The 19,647-nt window shown below is 43.6% G+C and overlaps 5 protein-coding genes across 7 annotated transcripts; all 5 read left to right on the plus strand.

The window, feature by feature from the left end:
• The first annotated feature begins 461 nt into the window (after window positions 1-461).
• On the plus strand, window positions 462-4,333 carry LOC148402782 (uncharacterized). Of its 3 annotated transcripts, none has more exons than XM_088397701.1 (9): window positions 462-762; window positions 1,485-1,671; window positions 1,741-1,863; window positions 2,623-2,855; window positions 2,974-3,113; window positions 3,424-3,606; window positions 3,696-3,775; window positions 3,852-3,935; window positions 4,016-4,333. In XM_088397701.1, exons 2-9 carry the CDS (start codon window positions 1,485-1,487, stop codon window positions 4,162-4,164), a joined length of 1,179 nt encoding a protein of 392 aa, XP_088253827.1. In that variant the 5' UTR covers window positions 462-762; the 3' UTR covers window positions 4,165-4,333. The 3 variants fall into 3 exon arrangements, with proteins under 3 accessions (XP_088253827.1, XP_088253818.1, XP_088253808.1); XM_088397692.1 differs by having other exon boundaries at window positions 463-762; window positions 1,465-1,671; window positions 2,974-3,108; window positions 3,419-3,606; XM_088397682.1 differs by having other exon boundaries at window positions 464-762; window positions 2,974-3,108; window positions 3,419-3,606.
• A 101-nt stretch (window positions 4,334-4,434) lies between these two features.
• On the plus strand, window positions 4,435-6,642 carry f7l (coagulation factor VII, like). Its single transcript, XM_088397661.1, has 8 exons — window positions 4,435-4,598; window positions 4,976-5,139; window positions 5,206-5,230; window positions 5,293-5,406; window positions 5,473-5,613; window positions 5,681-5,769; window positions 5,830-5,950; window positions 6,026-6,642. The coding sequence occupies exons 1-8, from the start codon at window positions 4,511-4,513 to the stop codon at window positions 6,571-6,573; spliced, it is 1,290 nt and encodes a 429-aa protein (XP_088253787.1). The 5' UTR covers window positions 4,435-4,510; the 3' UTR covers window positions 6,574-6,642.
• Window positions 6,643-7,095: 453 nt separating this feature from the next.
• Window positions 7,096-10,250, plus strand: LOC148402784 (coagulation factor VII-like). Its single transcript, XM_088397635.1, has 8 exons — window positions 7,096-7,245; window positions 7,324-7,487; window positions 7,574-7,598; window positions 8,189-8,302; window positions 8,364-8,510; window positions 8,589-8,707; window positions 8,776-8,896; window positions 9,110-10,250. The coding sequence occupies exons 1-8, from the start codon at window positions 7,173-7,175 to the stop codon at window positions 9,700-9,702; spliced, it is 1,356 nt and encodes a 451-aa protein (XP_088253761.1). The 5' UTR covers window positions 7,096-7,172; the 3' UTR covers window positions 9,703-10,250.
• A 770-nt stretch (window positions 10,251-11,020) lies between these two features.
• Window positions 11,021-13,886, plus strand: f7i (coagulation factor VIIi). Its single transcript, XM_088397649.1, has 8 exons — window positions 11,021-11,189; window positions 11,322-11,485; window positions 11,639-11,663; window positions 11,745-11,858; window positions 11,934-12,071; window positions 12,731-12,834; window positions 12,975-13,095; window positions 13,216-13,886. Exons 1-8 carry the CDS (start codon window positions 11,132-11,134, stop codon window positions 13,815-13,817), a joined length of 1,326 nt encoding a protein of 441 aa, XP_088253775.1. The 5' UTR covers window positions 11,021-11,131; the 3' UTR covers window positions 13,818-13,886.
• Window positions 13,887-14,707: 821 nt separating this feature from the next.
• Window positions 14,708-19,506, plus strand: f10 (coagulation factor X). Its single transcript, XM_088397623.1, has 9 exons — window positions 14,708-14,879; window positions 15,474-15,634; window positions 16,610-16,634; window positions 16,707-16,820; window positions 16,903-17,034; window positions 17,107-17,390; window positions 18,052-18,169; window positions 18,247-18,434; window positions 18,970-19,506. Exons 1-9 carry the CDS (start codon window positions 14,819-14,821, stop codon window positions 19,390-19,392), a joined length of 1,506 nt encoding a protein of 501 aa, XP_088253749.1. The 5' UTR covers window positions 14,708-14,818; the 3' UTR covers window positions 19,393-19,506.
• Window positions 19,507-19,647: the final 141 nt, after the last annotated feature.

The following is a 19,647-nucleotide window of genomic DNA, read 5'->3' on the forward strand; positions in this document are numbered from 1 at the left end:
TATCCACCAATGAACTCAAGATACTTAATAAGCGGATCCCTTTATTTGCCGCTTATTTTCTCTTTTATATATCTAAAAAAATCTAAAAAATGGAGGCCTGCTGTATCTTAAATCCCCAGAACGACTTTTTTAGGTTGCCGCGTCTTTTTTTGTTTTTATTCTTTAAATCATGTTTAATAAAGATTCATTCGTTCATTCATTTTTATTTGGTTTTTATTCAAGATTCAAGATTCAAGAATCTTGAATCTTGAATAAAAACCAAATAAAATTTTATTCTTTAAATCATGTTCGAAATAAAGATTTATTCATTCATTCATTTTGTTTTTATTCTTTAAATCATGTTCGAAATAAAGATTCATTCATTCATGTACCTTGAATAGATGGACGTTTAGATAAATGTAATTTTTCATGGTACCTATATTTGATGTCTTACGACCTTCATCGGCCACCGTAGTAACTGTTTTCGGCGTCGATTGACCTTCGTCGGCCACAGTAGGAAATGTAAACTACCGTATTATACATGCCTACGGTTCGCGTTCATATTACCGGAATTTATGAATGTACTGTGCGGAGCGTGCTTGACATTCTGCTGTTTAGTCCGGAGAATCCACACAACGATTATTATTTTTTTTTAGCACAGTAGTTTTGTTAATCATCGAACGTTCTCGTGTGGGCGGTGCTGCCCCTGTCATGCTTTTGTAACACTTAAATGGCATGTTACACAACAACGTCTTGATGGAAAGTAAAGCGCGTCTTTGAGAGGTTAGCAATTTAGTTTTTTTTTTTTTAAATTAAGTGTGACGGACGCTTATAAATATATAAACTGTGTACGTTCATAAGTGTGCATGTGTGTTATGTACTCAGACTGTTTTATAACCTGTATATACAGTTTCAAAATGGTTTGGAGTACAAATTATGTTTAAATCCTTGACTGTAAACGTGAACGCATTGGGAAAACAAGAAAACTATATGATATACAAATAAATATTTAGAGTGTGGAAATGAATGAGTACTCAAGAAAAAATAATCAAATAGTAGGATTAAGCAACCTATCAACATTGCTTTCATTTTGAAAAAAAAAACAACCTAATAAAAATCTTTAAAATTCAAATAGAAATCTTGAAAAATGTCTTAGATTTTTTTTCGAAATTAGAACTCCCAAATTAATACTCAAGAAAAAATGTTTTGGTTAATTAATAAGGATAGTCTTTTGCCCTAAAATAATATGAGTGAGCAATCTTCCATGAAGATAGACTAACGAATACACAATATATTTTTAAATTGTTTAGGTTGTGCTCAGTTTTATGAGATACTTTCTACAAATGTGTACTCACTGGAATAAACCTGTCTGCAGCAAGATATTCTTTAACAAGAAACTTAAATTGGACGTGATGTATTTTATTGTCAGAAGCCACCATCGTACAATTTACTGGTTCTAACTCTCTGCTTTTATGATGAATAAAGTTCTGACAAACTTGTGGTAGATGACTGCACTGCGGAGGTCTGTGAGTGAGGCATTATGGGCAATGTGTGCTGCCGACGCCATGTCCATGCCCGTCCACTGGTATTACAACATCCGTGACATCAGAAGGGATTTTGGAGGATGGATATCTGGTTTTAATTCTCCCAGAGTTAAACATCCGAGCAGCATCCTCAGCCTATCCAATACCGGTGAGGATCAGCCTTCCTCTTTTTGTGTGTGATTATCAACAAGCATCTTACTGTGATCATTTGATGAAGCTGGTAGCGGGCGCACTTCCTGGTCGTCTGCACCCGACCGAGTGGAGGTGGTTGGTAACATCATCCTTCATGACAAACTGCGTTTTTGGAAAGCTTCCAGTGGTTCCATCCACTATCACCAAGGTACCAAGGCCACTTCCAGGTGGCAAAAACCAAGGCAGAACTATTGAGGGAACGGGGGAAATGGATGATAATAATAATACATTTTATTTATAAGGTGCCTTTCGAGGCACTCAAGGTCGTCGTACAAACATAAAATAGCATACACAAAACAAAACCAAAAACGTAAAAAAAAAAAAAGACCGGATTGAGTACTAACTTTGGCCTTATTTGCTACCGGTGTACCGTATTTTCTAGACTATAAGGTGCACCTAAAAACCTAAAATTTTCTCAAAAGCCTTATAGTCCGGTGCGCCTTACATATGGACCAAATTCCTAAATTTAAACTGGCCTGAAGCATTGTGTCATGAAATCTATCACAAGTGGCCCGCCGAAGACTCTGAATCATGAATCAAAAAGACTATGGATCATTATTTTGTGATTATAAAGTAATTTGTTGCGTCTGAAGTTGAAATAATAAAAATAAAATGGTGAATGATTTGATTTGGATTAAAAAGTTGACATAGACCTTATAGTCCGGTGCGCCTTATAGAAGGTCAAAGTTTTAAATTGGGTCATTCATTGAAGGTGCGCCTTATAGTCCGGTGCGCCTTATAGTCGGGAAAATACGGTAGTTTGAATTATATGAAGGCTTCGTTAAAAAAAAAAAAAAAGTCAAGTGAGGTCAAATATTGGGAAGGAAGATGCAACACAGGCTTTCTGCCACCTGGAAGTATCTCCCACTATTATTTCCCAAAATTGTGAATTGGTGGTATCTTCCAGGTTTGGAGGCAGGCAACAACACGCTAAATGTCCTGTGCGCCCTGCGAGCCGCTCACACGCTGGCCAGCGGTGACTTTACCGACGTCTCGCATCCGGACGCTCGAGCCGCCGTCCTCGCGGACTACGTTCACTTCTTGACCACACCCGGCACGCACGACGACACCTACGCCGAGTCCTACCACCGATCCTTCTTTTCCGAATGGCAGGACAGCAGACCGACTTCCAGCCAGGAGGTACAACATCTCCCCTCGGGGAAGTTCACGCTCAATCAATCACTGGGCAGCTGAAAATGAATGACTTCAGAAATGTAAACTGTTACACCGGACCCTCAAAACTCTGTGTTCTCAAAAGGTTCTATTGTTTGCGGAGAAGCGCTCCGAGAAGAAGCTAAAATCACCCCCGGACAGCCAGTTGGATGCAATCGGTTGCCTCCCCATGAGCCTTCCCTTCGTTCTGTTGTCGGCCTCGGCCAATGAGGAGCAAGCGGTGCGTACCACGCGAGCACCGTGAGGTCACACGCATCCACTCCTGAGTGGCAAAACCTTCTTTTCTACCACCATAGTGTGAATGTGTTTAATTTTAATCCAAAAGATGTTATGGAAAATAAATTACTTAAAAGGGGGGACGGGATGCAGTAATTAACATTTCAGCGGGTTCACGTGATGGTAATTGACATGACTGGATAATTCATTGTATTTTTATTGTTTGGATTAATGGTACACACATGCTGCTCTTTTGATGCGGGAATGCAAATGGACGTTAGCCATTATGTTATGTTAAATGACTGCTTCTCCAGGTCCTTGCTGCAGCAAATTTTGTGAAGCTCTCCCACCCCCACCCATCCGTGCCTGAGTACGTAGCTATCTACAGCAAGGCACTTCACGCCGCGCTCGGGGGTGCCGGTGTCCGCCAACAGGCCGAGCTCGCCCTCAGGACGTTGGGGGTGTGGGACGCCTGCGAGAAGTTCAGTCGGCAGGCTGCTAGGTACACACCGACAACTGCAGATTTTGGTTTTGGTCCGGCTTCCAGAAAAGGTTTCATTTGATCATATGTCCATTTGTTATTTTCTTTAGGTTTCCAGAAGCATCTGAAGAACGACTGCAGGTCCATCAAAGTGCCGTCAGTAGTCTTGGCCTGGCGTGCTACACAAAAGGTAGGTGATCATTTTCCTCCTGTTGTCTTTCCTAAATGTGATCTTGTTTCTGTCATATTTTTTCGTGACCCTCCAGGAGCTCTTTCCAGCATGTTTTACCTTGCCCACCAGTTTCACGATGACCCTGCAGCAGGAATCCTGGCCAATACTAACTGTGGAGGTTTGAAAATCATTTTTAAGAACTAAAATATAATCTGGATCACATTCTGATAATTACGAGACAATTATGTTCGTTTTCAGGAGAGAATTGTAACCGAGGAGCTGCACTGGGGGCCCTGCTCGGAGCGGGAGGAGCCTACACCAAGTCCACCATCCCGCAGGACTGGAAGGACCAGTTAAGGGATGCTCAGGATTATATCCCAGACATCCTTAAATGTCTGAAGTACTGAAAATCCAAAGAAACCACAACAGGAGTTTACCCCTTCCATTTTCTCTTTTGGTTTACAAATGCAAGGATCAGATTGGATCTGATTCCGTGTGAAACCACTTCAAGTATACATTTCCAGTGTAGTCATGAATGAATCAAAAATGTCAATAATAAATGAGAAATCAAGCTGATGTTTTTTTTTTCAATCGCTTCGAGTGACTTCTTTGATGCAGTGACCAAAACAGATTAGGAGCAAAGTCCAAAGAGACAAAACTAACAAAGCTGAGCCATATTTGGGCAGTTTACACACACGACGGTGTTCTCCTCTTTCAAGTCATTTTTTGACCTTTGTCCAGATCAGAATAAAAATGGCGACAACACGCAGACACACTAAGCCGCTCTTCTTCTTAGGGTTAGTCTTGGCTTGTATCCCAGCATGCATTGGGCTTCCTGAAGGTCAGTCCTCCGCCTTTTCAACCTTTCCAACTCTCCTTTATCTTCCTCCTTTTTTTTTATTTGATTGAAACATGGCTGAAATTTTGTGTTAGCAGATTGATCACGTTCAACCGAGTGTTGGATGAAACATCGGTGACATCGATACCCCGGGTCTCACCCGAGATCAGTTTAGATGATCCAGCTTCCTTTAAACCAGAAACAAGAATCGCGCTAACTTAGTTAAGACTTACTAATGACAGATGTGATTTTCGCATCTCAGACGGTTAGCATCAAAGGCTCAGACGGTTAGCATCAAAGGCTCTTGAATGGAATCAGACGGGAAAAAGGGGATTTCAAATATTTCCGTTCTGCTGCCACAATCCGGTGTGTTGAAACAGGCATGTTTTTGGAGAAACCCAACGCCAGCGTTTTCCTTCATCGAACCCGTCGAGCTAACTATTTCTGGGAGGAACTGAAACAAGGCAACCTGGAGCGGGAATGTCTCGAGGAGAAATGTTCATATGAAGAAGCAAAGGAGATCTTTGCTCTCCCGCAGCAGCTGGTCAGTCTACTTCTATCAGTAGATGTTTTTATCCATTGCCTTCAACTCATGCATTTGTTTTTTTAGGAGGTCTTCTGGAGAATGTACACAGGTAAGTCTGAACGCAGCTTGAAGGTTGCTTTGGATAAGCTTCCTGATGTTTTTGGTTTCTAGCCGAGAATCACTGCCTGTCATCTCCCTGTAAGAACGGCGGCACTTGCACTCGCAAGCTCGACACTTTTGTCTGCCAATGCACGTCTCGATTTCACGGATCCACTTGTGACAAAGGTAAGGCACCACCGGCACAGGCGTGATTGATTACCAACTGATGTATGATTGTCTATTTCTCGGTAGCACGCGTGACCGCCCATGGGTGTCGCTATAGGAATGGGGGGTGTGAACACTTCTGCAAAGAGTTACCCGACCGGACATACACTTGTTTTTGCGCACCAGGATACCGTTTGGATCAGGATAATAGTACCTGTACTCCACAAGGTAAGAGATTGCTAACGTTGCTTTAAGATGATTTCAGATTGGCGCTAAATGTTTGGTTCTGTCCTAGACGCTGTCCCGTGTGGACGACCGTTGGTCCACTTTGGGCCGAGAGTTGTCAACGGAGAGATTTGTCCTAAAGGACATTGTCCCTGGCAGGTAGGATTCATCTTTCATAGTGACAAATGACGATAAAAAAAATGATGACCTCCTCTTCAGGCTCTCCTGACTGAGAACCACCAGCATTCCTGCGGCGCCATCGTCTTATCCGATCAATGGATACTGACGGCGGCTCATTGCGTGTGGAAGAAACCAAATAACATCTTACACGTGGTTGTGGGTAAGATGATCGATCCAAAGCAAAGCTTAGAGCCGCTTGCTGAGGAATTTTTATCTTCTTTTTGCTCCTCTGAAGGCGAGCATGACCTTGAGACGGATGAGAAGACAGAGCAGAAGCGGCGAGTATCTAAAGTCTTGATCCACCGCAGTTATAACCATTCCAGCTACGATAGCGACATAGCCATGCTGAAGCTCCACCGTCCCATCAAAATGGGACTTTACGTAGTTCCTATTTGTCTTCCGGCTAAGAACAGCTCGTTCGTCCGCACGCTAGCGGCAATGCGGCAGTACACCGTGTCAGGATGGGGTCGCTTGTCACTGCACGGATCCACGGCAAGATTGCTCCAACGCGTGATGCTACCACGGGTGCCGCTGCAAGACTGTCGCCTGCACACCAAACTTAACATCACGCGAAATATGATCTGTGCCGGATTCCAAAAGGGTGGTCAAGACGCATGCAAGGGAGACAGCGGTGGACCTCTGGTGACACGCTACAAGAAAACTTGGTTTTTGACCGGGGTGGTCAGCTGGGGGAACGGCTGCGCTGACAACAACATGTACGGCATTTATACCAAAGTCAGCAACTACCTGGACTGGATCCAACATCAAATGAGCAGATGGTAAAACGAATTTGCCAACCGACAACATGATATTTGCTGGTGACTTTTGTTTCAATAAACTAACAAACAAGCATTGTTTTTTTTCTGTTGGTTGTTGCTCTAATTTTGTCCGGCTAAAAATGCGAAAATCTTGATGGTGCTGCGAGATCAGTGCTAGCAAAGCCTTTTTTCCTTTCCCTTCATTTTGTAGCATTTCTCTTATCTCCCCTGCTTATACATGAATGCAGAGATTAGATTTAGCTTTTTTTTTATCCAATCATATTTCAGCAATTTCTTCCTTCTCTCAACATGTTGATTTATTTGTCTTCTTGACCTAACATGAAATGATGTGAAAAAATGATTTTGTGTTTGGTTGATCTCATGTTCAAATATAAACTTCAACTTATCCAATCACATTTAAGCTCTACATGTGTTGCCGTGTCAATCGATAATAAAATGGAAGACATTGTGACAGCAGTGTTGAATGCTCACCAGCAGAGGGCACGGAGAAAGTTTCCCAAACAGCTACGATAAAGGAGGCGGAGTTTTCTCATCAGGCCCATCAGTTTTTACCAACGTTGGGGTTGATGGACTTCAGCCCCATACAGTGCAACCGGCGTTCCCATGGCGTCAACAGCGCGCTTGAGCGTTTTCGTAAACTTGCTCATCGTCTTAAGCTCGCCATCATTGGCCTCAGGTCAGGAGAAGTTCAGGAACCATTCGTGTAATCTCATCCTGAACCAGTTTTCAAACCTGTAGTGTGCTTGCTCCTCAGTCTTCCTGGATCCAGATGAGGCACGCAACGTGTTGGTGCGCAGCAAAAGGTTCAACTCGGGCTGGCTGGAGGAGCTACAGACGGGTGATCTGAAGAGGGAGTGTCTGGAGGAGATGTGCTCATATGAGGAAGCACGTGAGGTCTTTGAGCATCAAGAGACCACGGTTGGTCCTGCTTTTTTTTTTCCATACCCAATTCAGCTTCATCTCCAAGTGTTGATTCAATTAACCATGGCTTTGTGTTTCCTCAGGACGAGTTCTGGAGGATATACAGCAGTAAGCAGAATTAATACGTTGTTATCAAGCCCATCGAAATTGCTAAAACATTATTCGACATTATTTTACATGACAACAATTTTGGAGGTAGAAAATGGTGTCAAATTATGCCAATATTTCAAAACATCGGTACAACTCTTGTAGCATCAGTGCTAACAATGGTGCAAATTTAACAATTTGCTAGGGTTAGGGTTAGGGTTAGGGTTAGTTTTGTTAAGTTTGTTAAGTAGTCAACGCCTCTGTTCAGTAGTTAGTATTCGCGAGTGCGTTAGCATAGCCGACGACTGACACGGCTAGCATGTTGCTACACTTTAATGAGAAGACAACGTTGTGGACTTTACAATACCAAAAAAATTTTACACTGGATGGGTTTGTTCCTCTTGAACACTTTGCCTTTACAGAACTGCCTTATTAATTATTAATTACATTATTAAAAGTGAAGACAATTTGCAATTCTAGTAATGACACAGGAATTTGATGCACAATTTGTCTTCGAAATGAAATGATGTGGCGGGCCGTATCTGGCCCCCGGGCCTTGACTTTGACACCAGTGCTATGAACAAGTGACCCCAGCAGGTGACATCTCTCAGTTCCAGACAGCTGTAAATCGAGTCCTTGCAAGAACGGGGGGACTTGTTCGGTCCTGCCGACGTCTTACAACTGCTTGTGCCCACCCCCCTTCAGTGGTCTCAACTGCGAGCTGGGTAAGGCTACCTCACACGCGTCTTGGATTGAGTCAACCTAGAATCTCGTTGTACTCCGTAGACGACCGTGCCAGGCCAAACTCATGTCTGCTAGAAAACGGAGGCTGTGAGCATTTCTGTAATGAAGATGAGAGGGGAGAAGGAGTCAACTGCTCCTGTGCAGATGGATACTTGCTGCATGCTGATGGTCAGGGCTGCGTAGCTAAAGGTGAGCTGGTAGTTAGCATTTGCAAAGTTTTACGTGATGTCATCGTCAAGCGTCCTATCAAGTTCATATTTGCTTCAGACTCGATAGCGTGTGGCATGACCCCAGTCCTTCAAGATCCAAACAGAGCCAATCAACTTAACCCTCGCGCTCGGATTGTGGGTGGAAATGAGTGTCCCAAGGGAGAATGTCCCTGGCAGGTACTGAATGCTTCTGCACAGAAGATTCTCGCAGGTTCTGGTGAACTCTTTCTTGATGCTTCTTGTAGGTGTTGCTGGTTTATCAAGGCAAAGGTTTCTGTGGTGGAGTAATTATTAAACCCACGTGGATCCTCACGGCGTCTCACTGCCTGGAAGATGTTGATGTCCAGTTTCTAACCGTGGTTGCAGGTATAATATTTTAGGCTGGCTGGCTAACATGGTGACCTGTCAGTCAGAACGACGACTATGATAAAAGTAGCGCTGACGACAAACAGGTTTTACCATCAATTTAGTTTTTTCCATGAAAGAATCATTTTGAATGCCAGAAGCTTTTAGTTTCTATCATTCTTGGAGGCGACAACAACCTTCTCAAGCAAACTCATGGCCCAAACTATTTGACAGGTGAGCACAACACCATGGTGGAGGAGGGAACAGAGCAGATCATCCAAGTGACTCAAATCCTCATGCACGAGAGCTACGAAAAGAAAACGGCCGACAACGACATCGCCCTACTGCGACTGGCCTCTCCCGTGGTTTACACGCCGTACGCCGTGCCGGTCTGCCTGCCCACAAGATCCTTAGCTGAACGCGATCTGTGGGCAATCAGCATTCACACGGTGAGCGGCTGGGGGCGGCGAGCCGAGAACGGACCCACCTCGCATCTGCTGCGCCGCCTCGAGGTGCCTCGGATACGGACGCAACAGTGCGTCCAGGAGAGCGGCGTGCAGCTCACCGAAAACATGTTTTGCGCCGGATACCTTACGGGCCAGGGCGACTCGTGTAAAGGTGACAGCGGCGGGCCTCTGGTGACCCAGTATAAGAAGACCACGTTCCTGCTGGGTATCGTGAGCTGGGGGAAGGGTTGTGCCCGGCCAGGCCACTACGGGATCTACGCTCGGGTTTCCAACTACCTGCCGTGGATACACAACCACATGACGACGCCAATACAGCTCACAAACGACACGCAACTTCCACTGTACAACCGAACCACTTAAGCCAAACTATTTTTGTCACGGGCCACATCGTAGTCACTTTCCCATTATAATTGTCAACGTATTCTATATACAGTATAGGCTACAAAATAAATTGATGAAAAACTACTTTTGAAATCAGAGATGAGTAAAAACTATTTTTAAATGATGAATGGTAGTAAAAATTGCATTTTTTTCCAAAAGTGAAAATTTGTAATTTCGGTAATGATACAAAGTCGATGGAAAATTTGCCTTCACGGGCCACATAAAATGATGTGGCGGGCCGATTCTTGCCCCCGAGCCTTGAGTTTGACACCTATGACCTAAGCGCTCAATTACCCGTTGTCGTTCGCCCTGTTTGGTTGTCAACTTTATCAAGCTGATCCATGGTTTTTCTCAATATGGCCTCTTCCACGGTTTCTTTTTCACCTAAACATATTTTTTTGCACTTTTTGAAATGTTTTAAGATGGCACCAACAGAGGCAGTTTTTGCTTTGTGCAGTATATGCGGCCGCAAAATATGTAAACTTATCTTCATGAAATAAATACTTGGATGGGGAATTTGCACCTGCTTGAAGAGTCGGAAGGATTTTGCTCATAAATGTTCACATGACAGATTTTCAAGGCCACTAAAATAGGACATCTCTGTATTTAGGTGAGGAGGTTGAGGTTGATAGAAAGTGACTGGGAGTGTCCTGGCTAATACATCGAGCCAAAAAATGGAAAACTCCGACTCCAAGCAACAGGTAAGCAGTAAAACGCACAACTAGTATTAGGAAAATAGTAATCGAGGAAATAAACATACATTTACAGACATTAGGGATGAGCTAACTTTAGTTTGGCTTCTTAGTGGAAGGTCATGGCAAGCATATTCGGCACACACACACTTCTGTTGCATATTAATTTTAAAATAATCGAAGCTATTTATTTTTAAGGGAAATTATGTAAAAGGTTTGAGGTTTGTAAGGACGGGAAGAACCTCAAGCAGCATACAAGCAGTCCAGGCCATGATTCCAACCTATCGACTGTGAGACGGACACGTTAACCACTAGAATCATTCAAATACAGAGACGGACAACTTTCTGGACCTGCATTTTCCATCTCTGTCCAAATATCGTGTATGGTTCTTCAAATGTGTCAGCACCCAAATTGGCCAATGAGGAATCAGCAAAGACGATTGAATCTTTTCCGCGGTACGATAAAATAACGCAGCAGACCTTCAAGATCTGATGACCGAATGTTCTGCTAATGTTTTTGTGGAGCGATATTTTTGACTCCCAGTTTGACGAGCAAAAATCCAAATTCAGTTGACCTCTGCTTTGTTTACATGCAAAAAGAGGAACGTGTTTGTTTTGCTGAGTCCGAGGGTCGTAAGCGAGTTCTCGTTTAAAGGCTCTGCCTCTGGTTCGAGAGGATCTGAACCTTGATTTTTGGGAACCGAACGGTGGACATCATGTTGGCGAGAATCTGCTATTTGTTGATTCTGCTGTTTGACATCGCTGCAGCTGGAGGTTTGTCTCTTCAAATGCAAAAAGATGTCATCTTTACATGGATACGTACTTGTTCCTGCCTAGCTAACGTATTATGCTAACAACTTCGGCTAGTCTATGATGCATCATTTGACCGTACGCATTTGGTATCAGTGTTTGTGGAGAAGCAGGCGGCGGACGCGGTGCTGAGCCGATGGCGACGAGCAAACACTGGATTCTTAGAGGAACTCAAGCAGGGCAACCTGGAAAGGGAATGCCTCGAGGAGATCTGCAACTACGAGGAGGCCAGAGAAGTGTTTGAGGACGAAGCCATGACGGTCAGCCGGTGGTTGCCTTTGACCTTCAATTGCTTACATCAATTTATTCTAATGTTATCGTACGATTGATTTCGCATCAGACTTGAGAAACATTCCGAAGATTTTATTCTGAAGATATAATTGCCGTGTTTTTGTTGTTCTTTGTTTCCACAGAGGCAATTCTGGGATACATATGACCGTAAGTTGCGCTTAACTCTGACTAATTTCTCTTCCTGTTCTTTTTGGCTGATTTTGGTGTTCGGATTTATTGCGGTGTGAGGTCGGGACCCCTGCAAAGTCAACCCGTGTCTTAACAACGGCGTGTGCGTCAACACTGAGACGGGCTTCCGGTGTAAATGTCCCGAAGGCTTTGAAGGACGCTTCTGTCAGATGGGTACTGCAGGAAATAATGGAACTTTGCGTGGTGATGACCTCGCTCATTTTGCCGAACCTCTTTCTCATCTTTCAGTTTTTGAAGACACGCTCAAGTGTATCTACCACAACGGCCAATGTCAGCACTTTTGCGACGGCTCGGGGAAACGCCGCAAATGTTCCTGCGCTGATGGCTACATGCTGGGCGAAGATGAACGACAGTGCATTGCTCAGGGTGGGCGTCTGGGAATAATTTGAACATTTCAACCAATCACCTGTTGAAAGGAAATCATCTTAACCAATCAAATTTGATACTCCATCATTGCTAGCTTACACTAACAACACGGTTGCAAAACATCAGCGCTAGTTCACAAAAGCATTTTAGCCACTTGCTGGCCTAGATTTAGCCACTTTTTCCAACTACTATTTTTCAAAATAAGTGACAAAGAATTTGAAGTTCCGCTTAGAAACAGACAACATGAGCTGAATCACGAGCGTTGAACACTGCCCAAAAACATAGCGCTCATTTAGCAGTCCGTTCGAAAGCAGTCATGTACCGTAGTTTCCGCACTATAAGGCGCACCTAAAAATTTCCAATTTTCTCAAAAGCCGACAGTGCGCCTTATAATCAGGTGCGCCTTATATATGGACCAATATTGAGCCACTAAAGCAGGCGTGTCCAAAGCCCGGCCTGCGGGCCAAATGTGTATATCTTATATATGGACAAAGTTTTAAAATGGGCCATTCATTGAAGGTGCGCCTTATAATCCAGTGCGCCTTATAGTGCGGAAAATACGGTACCCTCGTTGGGAACTTTTGACCCGTGCTTACGAGCCACAAATATTTTGCAGAGGTTCCTGTAGCTCTATTTAAAATTGTCTTTCCGTCTTTCAGTGGAGTTTCCGTGTGGTCAGCTGGCTCCAAACAATCAGAGCATGATGAGTCAGACGAGGCTTGTCGGATCCGATCATGGTAACAAAGGAGAGTTACCCTGGCAGGTAGAGGCTCTCGTCCTAAAGTATGACTGACACGAGGTCTGAACCAGACCTTTGGCGTTAAGTGGGCCATACGACTGCATTTTGAAGATAGATAGAAGATAGCGTTACGCTATAACGAAAGTGGGATTTTTTTCGATTAGGTTCTGATTCAATTGAACGGAGCCAGTCACTGTGGAGGCGTTCTGATCCGTCCCAACAGAGTCCTTACCGCTGCTCACTGTGTCTCCAACATCAAACCTGACAAACTTATTGTGGTGGCAGGTAAAGGCAACTACATGATGTCATCCCAAACCAAGAACTTCCTTTGTGTCTTCTTGCTATGCTTTCATCTTAACTTAACGAACGGCCGAACACATTTGACTCGACTGATTGTGTTTCCAGGGGAACACAACCTGGACGCTGACGACGGCACGGAACAAAGAATCCCTGTTTCGACGGTGATCGTTCATGAGAATTACGAGCCAGCGACGGGAGACAGCGACATCGCCCTCCTGCATCTGAGTAGAAACGTGTCGCTAAATAGCAACGTGATAACCATCTGCCTGCCCACCAAAGAATTTGCAGAGCGTGAGCTACTGCTGCTACGCTACCACACCGTGTCCGGTTGGGGCAAGAGGACCGTTGGAGGAAACAACGAAGGCATCGTGTCCGTGGGGGTTCCCATTTCACCCATCCTCCGCAAGATGTCTGTACCCATCATCCAGAATTCCCAGTGCACTGACAGTTCCCGGTTCAACTTCACCGACAACATGCTCTGTGCCGGCTACCTGGCGGGTGACCAGGAGAGCTGCCGTGGAGATGATGGGAGCCCCATGACCACTCTCTATGGCTCCACCCACTTCCTTTCAGGTGTGGTGGGATGGGGGAAAGGCTGCACCATCCGGGGTTACTTTGGTGTTTACACTAAAGTGGCCAAGTTTGTTGACTGGGTGGAGTCTAGGAACACAATGGCACCTGACATGCTGCAACAGGTAGTCGTCTAATGATTTGTCATTGTGTTGTTGATAGTTACAAAGTTCAGGTCTGAAATAAAAAACATCTATATATGGTCATTGAATGTCTTGTGCTCTTAATTTTTTCAAAAACAAAAAAGCTATAAAATGAAAATTAGGAATCAACTAAGGGATTTTTTTTTCTTTCGCTTGTATGACAAAATAACACACCAGACCTTCATGACAGCTAAATGTTCTGTATAAATAAATACACAAAACATTTTAAGACCACAAGCGACCCTGGTCGGAAAATATACAATCACTTTTGCAATTCTTAATTCCAATGACCAACATCTGTTCTGGTTTTTTTTTTGTCTGACTTTTGCTATTCTGAATTATTAAGATTCAGATCGGAACTCCTCACAAAAACACCAATTCGACACAAATCGAGAAAAGGCCAGTTGAGGATTGAACGCGGTTCATTTCAAACTGATTTTATATTTACTAAAACCGCAATAAATGCTTCAAGTTGCATTTGAATGGTCTCACAGAGATAAACAAGAGTTTGCCACTACAATAATCTGTTCAAAGAATAAAACACCGATTTTTGTGACAAGGATGTGGCCGATATTATGAACTGTGTTCAAAATGTTCTCGTCCAACAGAACAAACAAAGAACTCAAAAACCACAACAGCAGATTAGTCTGGTTCAATTTCTCTTTCTGCGTTTTGTCCTGAGGATTTTTCTACATGCTATGCAACTTTGTTTCGTAATAATCATAATAATGTATTTTTCTGTTATTCTCCAGTCCTAACATTCATAACATTCCTTTTCCGTGATTAGTCTCAGATTCCAACGTGTGGTAGTTGTACAGTATGTGAAGCCAACGCAATCTCCTCCCATCCAGATGGGTCCACTTGAACACGTCGACACCCCTTCCTCCCCCCACAGAGGTCATCGGCCTCCCTTCCTGCCCCTGGCTGTGTATTCAGACTTCAGATCATTCCCTCGCCACTAAGAACTTCTTCTAGTCAACTCGCCACCCGACGTGATGTTTTGTTTTGGTGGAGTGTCGCTTGGCGTGCTGTTTTTCCACCTGGCTGCCGCTCATGGTATGTTCAATGGCGAGGGATGTTGGGGTGTAGGATGAAGTGTGTGTGCTTTGTGTGTTTAGTATGTGTATTTGTTTTGTATGCTTTTGTGTTTAGAATATGGAGTGTGATGTCAGCGTTGCCACACCTGATGAATGTTCGATCACCCGATTGGATAAAATTATTCTCAAACTGTTTAGAATTAGACTTTGAAAAAGAGTGATTATTTGATTTTTGTGTGTGTTTGTCTAAAATGCACATAAAAGATAAATTCTTCATATTTAAATTTTAGGCTCAGATTTTGGACTTTGAGTAAGTCGTTAGCACATTTGTGTAAGTGTTTGAATCCCGGATCCGGCCTGAAGTTAGGATTCTTTCTCCAGGTACTCTGGAGACTCCGTGTCGAACTAATTCATGAAGATGATTTCAATAACTATATCATGGCTGGATGGAGGTCGTGGCCTTTCTTGAATGTAGTGGCTAACAAGCTAACCTAGCTTTGCGAATGCTCCTGACCAAACTTAACATGACCGTTTTTCCATTTTTGATCATTCTTGTATTTTTAGTTACAAATTAAAAATGCGTCTTAAAATGTCATTCTCTCGCCGTCCTCAGTGTTCCTCGGCAACGATGAGGCCAGTCAGGTGTTGATGCGGGCCAGACGAGCCAACAAATACTTTGAGGAGCTCAAGCAAGGCGACATGGAGCGCGAGTGTCGAGAGGAACGCTGCAGTTGGGAGGAGGCGCGGGAGATTTTTGAAGATGATGATCAAACTGTATATGCAATTCCAGAAAAACACACTAACACCTAACCTAAAACAAGCCAATCTCAAAGTTAGCAAGCTACTTGCTAGCTCTTGCTAGCTCTTAGGTAAATAATGAGCTTCATGTAGATACTAGCTTTTTTGCTAGCCTTAAAAATTTGCTCGTTAAAATAGTGAATCCCCACCACTTATTCTGACAAGACTCAACTTTTTTACATACTCAACTTTTTTATATTTTGAAATATTTTAAAGTCCATGAACTAGCCCTGCTGCAAACAACCGCGAATAGTTGACATACGCTCAAAAGGGGTTTGCCATTGTGTACCGATGTCACAAGATGGCAGCAAATCACTAAAAACGAAGATAATCATAAAGTACCAACATCACGCATCTAGCGTATACACAATCATAAAACTGCCCAGTACCATAAATCACCATATTCAAAAGTTAGATATTCAACACAAACTACCTCAAACTTATTGAGGCTTAGCAACAGCATTAGCTCGCGGAGGGTGGACATCATAAGACACACTATGCGGAAATTGAGTTGGCAAATAACTGTATAGATTTTGGCAGAAAGACACTAATATTACCCACTAAGCATAAATAGTATAAATAGCTACAGAAATTGAATTTTAATGGACTTGACATGGATACTTGAAAAATCGTTCTGCCAGCTATGCATGCCATTTACTTCCTGATATGGGCACAAGAATTGTGTCAGTGACTGTGATCGGTATCGGCAGACTTTGTGAGTACTCGATATCTTGAAATAAGACCGCCATCATCTGGTAATATTCCGTTGGAAACCATTTTTGTTTAAACACGAGTGTGTCAGTAACCTGATGAAATCTTGTTGCGGGAAGCTAGTATTATTGCTATTGCTAGCCAGGTAGCCTTTTTGTGCACTAAATGTAACTTGACAAAAGTTGTCTTCAATTTACACTTTATAGTAATGCTTTTTGATTTTATCTCGTTCATTTTCAGAACAAATTCTGGGCCGTATACTACGGTAAGAAGTGAGAGGCTTTGCGGAAAATGTTTGTTGTTGTTTTTTGATCCAAATATTATGTGGTTGACCCAGACGGCGACGCGTGTCGAGATATACCCTGCGCCCACAGGGGACGTTGCGAAGACGGGATTGGCAGGTACACGTGCTACTGTGATCACGGCTACGATGGTTCCAATTGTGAAATTGGTGCGGAACGACTCTGCCTGTAGATGTGCTCATCATCTACCTGAGCAGCTTTTAAACCGTCTCCTCGCTATTTCGTTTCCAGTTATTCCTAAAATCTGCGAGAACCAAAACGGAGGTTGCCAGCACTTCTGCAAGGTGGAACAAGGAAACATTGAATGTTCATGTGCCGATGGCTATTTTCTGTCTTCGGATGAAAAATCCTGTGAATCCAATGGTGAGCAGCATTCGGCATGGGTCACATTTTGATACTCTGAGTCTCTTTCCTCACGCTGCAAAACTCTTGCAGAGCCCTTCAAATGCGGCGTTACAATTTCCACCAAAACCAGAACCACTTTCACGTACCTGCGCCCAAACATCACAGAGGGAAACATCACCGAGTTCAACCAGACCCACGTTGAAGGCAACGACACATCCGCTGTCAGTCTAACGGAGATGTCGTCTGCCGGCAACGACAGCAGTGATGAAATTATGTCTGAATATGTAGAGGAGGAAGAAATCACCTCTGACGTTGCAGAAATGAGCCGCATAGTCAATGGGGAAAATTGTCCACCAGGAGAATGTCCATGGCAGGTGCAGACAGTTGATCAACTCACATACCAAGGGCCTGATTTACTGCGGGCAGATATTGCGAGACGAGAATGGATCGATTTTTTGAAATCCCAAAATGATCACGGCGTACGGTCTATTCAGCAAACTTCTGAACAATGTCAAGGCTAACTTTTTCACCAGTCATAGCCTTCCAACAACACTTCCAAGTCCATCACTTTTTGTACTCTCAAAAATAACGGAGAAAAACATCTGAGCTATATAATCCGCTAAACCGCAGGTGTCAAACTCAAGGCCCCGGGGGCCAGATACGGCCCGCCACATCATTTTACGTGGCCCCCGAAGACAAATTGTGCACCAAATTCGTGTCATTACTAGAATTGCACATTTTAATATCTTTTTTTTTTAAATATTTGACCAGTTTTTACTCGTCTGATTTGAAAACGAGTTATTTTTAAGTTTATTTTGTAGCTTATAATGTAAATAACATAAGGTGCTCCAAAAGAAACTGACTAAAATGCGGCCCGGGAAAAAAAACGAGTTTGACACCCCTGCGCTAAACATTCTTTCACGCAATTTCGGATCTTAGTAAATCAGGCCCCGGGTGTTTCCACGCAATAGGTGTCTGTCCATGTGGGATGTCAATCCATAGTGAGTCTTTTTCCCCTCCATTTTGTCAACGCAGGCACTTCTCATGGATGAAAACGACAGAGGCTTTTGTGGCGGAACCATCCTCAACGAATACATCATCTTAACAGCGGCGCACTGCATGAACCACACGCGTTATATCTCTGTGAGGCTGGGTGGGTGCGACTGACCAATCAGAGTCCGTCCGAACTTTACTATTAGTGCTAAAATGACACAATTTCTGTCCATCCAGGTGAGTTTGACTTATTGGTAAACGAGGGGACCGAAGCCACTCACTACCTGGACTCGGCCCTAACACACAAGCTCTACAACCCAGACACTTTCCACAATGACATTGCGCTCCTCAAACTAGCTACGCCCATCAAGTTCTCCAAGTACATGCTGCCAGCTTGTCTTCCTGATCCGGATTTTGCTGAGAAGGTAAATGTTCTTACAATGAACTCTAAAATGTATTGTGAACCAGTCAGGCCAGAATTGGAGTTACATTCTCCAGCTTGAGGGAGGACTGGCTGACTCCAAATGAAATTGCATTACAATAATCCAATAATTTATATAAGGCCCACAAAGTGCTTCACCTTGAATTCACATTCGTCTACTGATGACGCAGTATCAGGAGGAACTTCAGTATCTTATCAAGAATACTTTGACATGGTCACAATGGCAACTTCTGGGTTGGAAGATAACAATTCTACCACTGTTCCACTGCTGGAATCCAGGGACAGGAAATACAATGAGAACAGCAGGGGCTCCAAAATGGAACCCTGTGGAACACCATACGACAACTTTGATGACAGAGGTCACCTGATGTTTGAAGCCTGCTGTTGTCATGTCAATTTTTTGGCATAGTCTTGGTTTCATGGTCAATAATATGCAAAGAGCCTGTTGAAGCTATCCCGAACTTTTTGTGAGTAGTGTACGTAAATTGTTATAAGTGGGCTCCGTCTTTTCCTTGCAGGTTCTCATGCTGCAGAAGGATGGTTTGGTTAGCGGTTTTGGCCGTCTTGGCCAAAATCTGCCAACATCCACCATCCTGCAGCGCCTCACTGTACCTTATGTGCCTCAGCAGACTTGTAAAGAATCCAGCAGTTTCCGTATCTCCGCACACATGTTCTGCGCAGGCTACGACAAAATAGCTATGGATTCGTGTCGAGGAGACAGTGGCGGTCCACACGTTACGGTATACAAAAACACCTATTTTGTCACTGGTATCGTGAGCTGGGGTGAAGGCTGTGCAAAAGAAGGCAAATATGGCGTCTATACTCAAGTCTCCAAATTCAACAAATGGATCCGACACGCCATCAAGAAGCTGTTGCGCAACAACAAAGACGCCAACAGGGTGAGGCGGCAAAGTGAACCAATCAGGAGGCTGTATTTATAAGACGGCCACAGCTTCCTTGGAGACAAGTCGTAAAATCATGCAGTTTGGCTTGAACGCCGAAGCTTTTAAATTTTGTGCATTTTTCAAAGCTCATAAATAAAGTCTGCAACAGCGTGTGTGTGAATGAATAGTAATTATATGAACTAAGGACATTCTAAGAAGAAGAATAGCCTTGTTAGGTTGCCATCAGGAGCTGCCCCCTTCCGCAAATAAAATGAACAAACAAGCTGCTTGTTTTGGGAGGTCGGAGTCCAA

Source organism: Syngnathus floridae, chromosome 2, assembly GCF_059516105.1.
Source record: "Syngnathus floridae isolate MCC-2025c chromosome 2, RoL_Sflo_1.0, whole genome shotgun sequence".
NCBI classification, from domain to species: Eukaryota; Metazoa; Chordata; class Actinopteri; order Syngnathiformes; family Syngnathidae; genus Syngnathus; species Syngnathus floridae.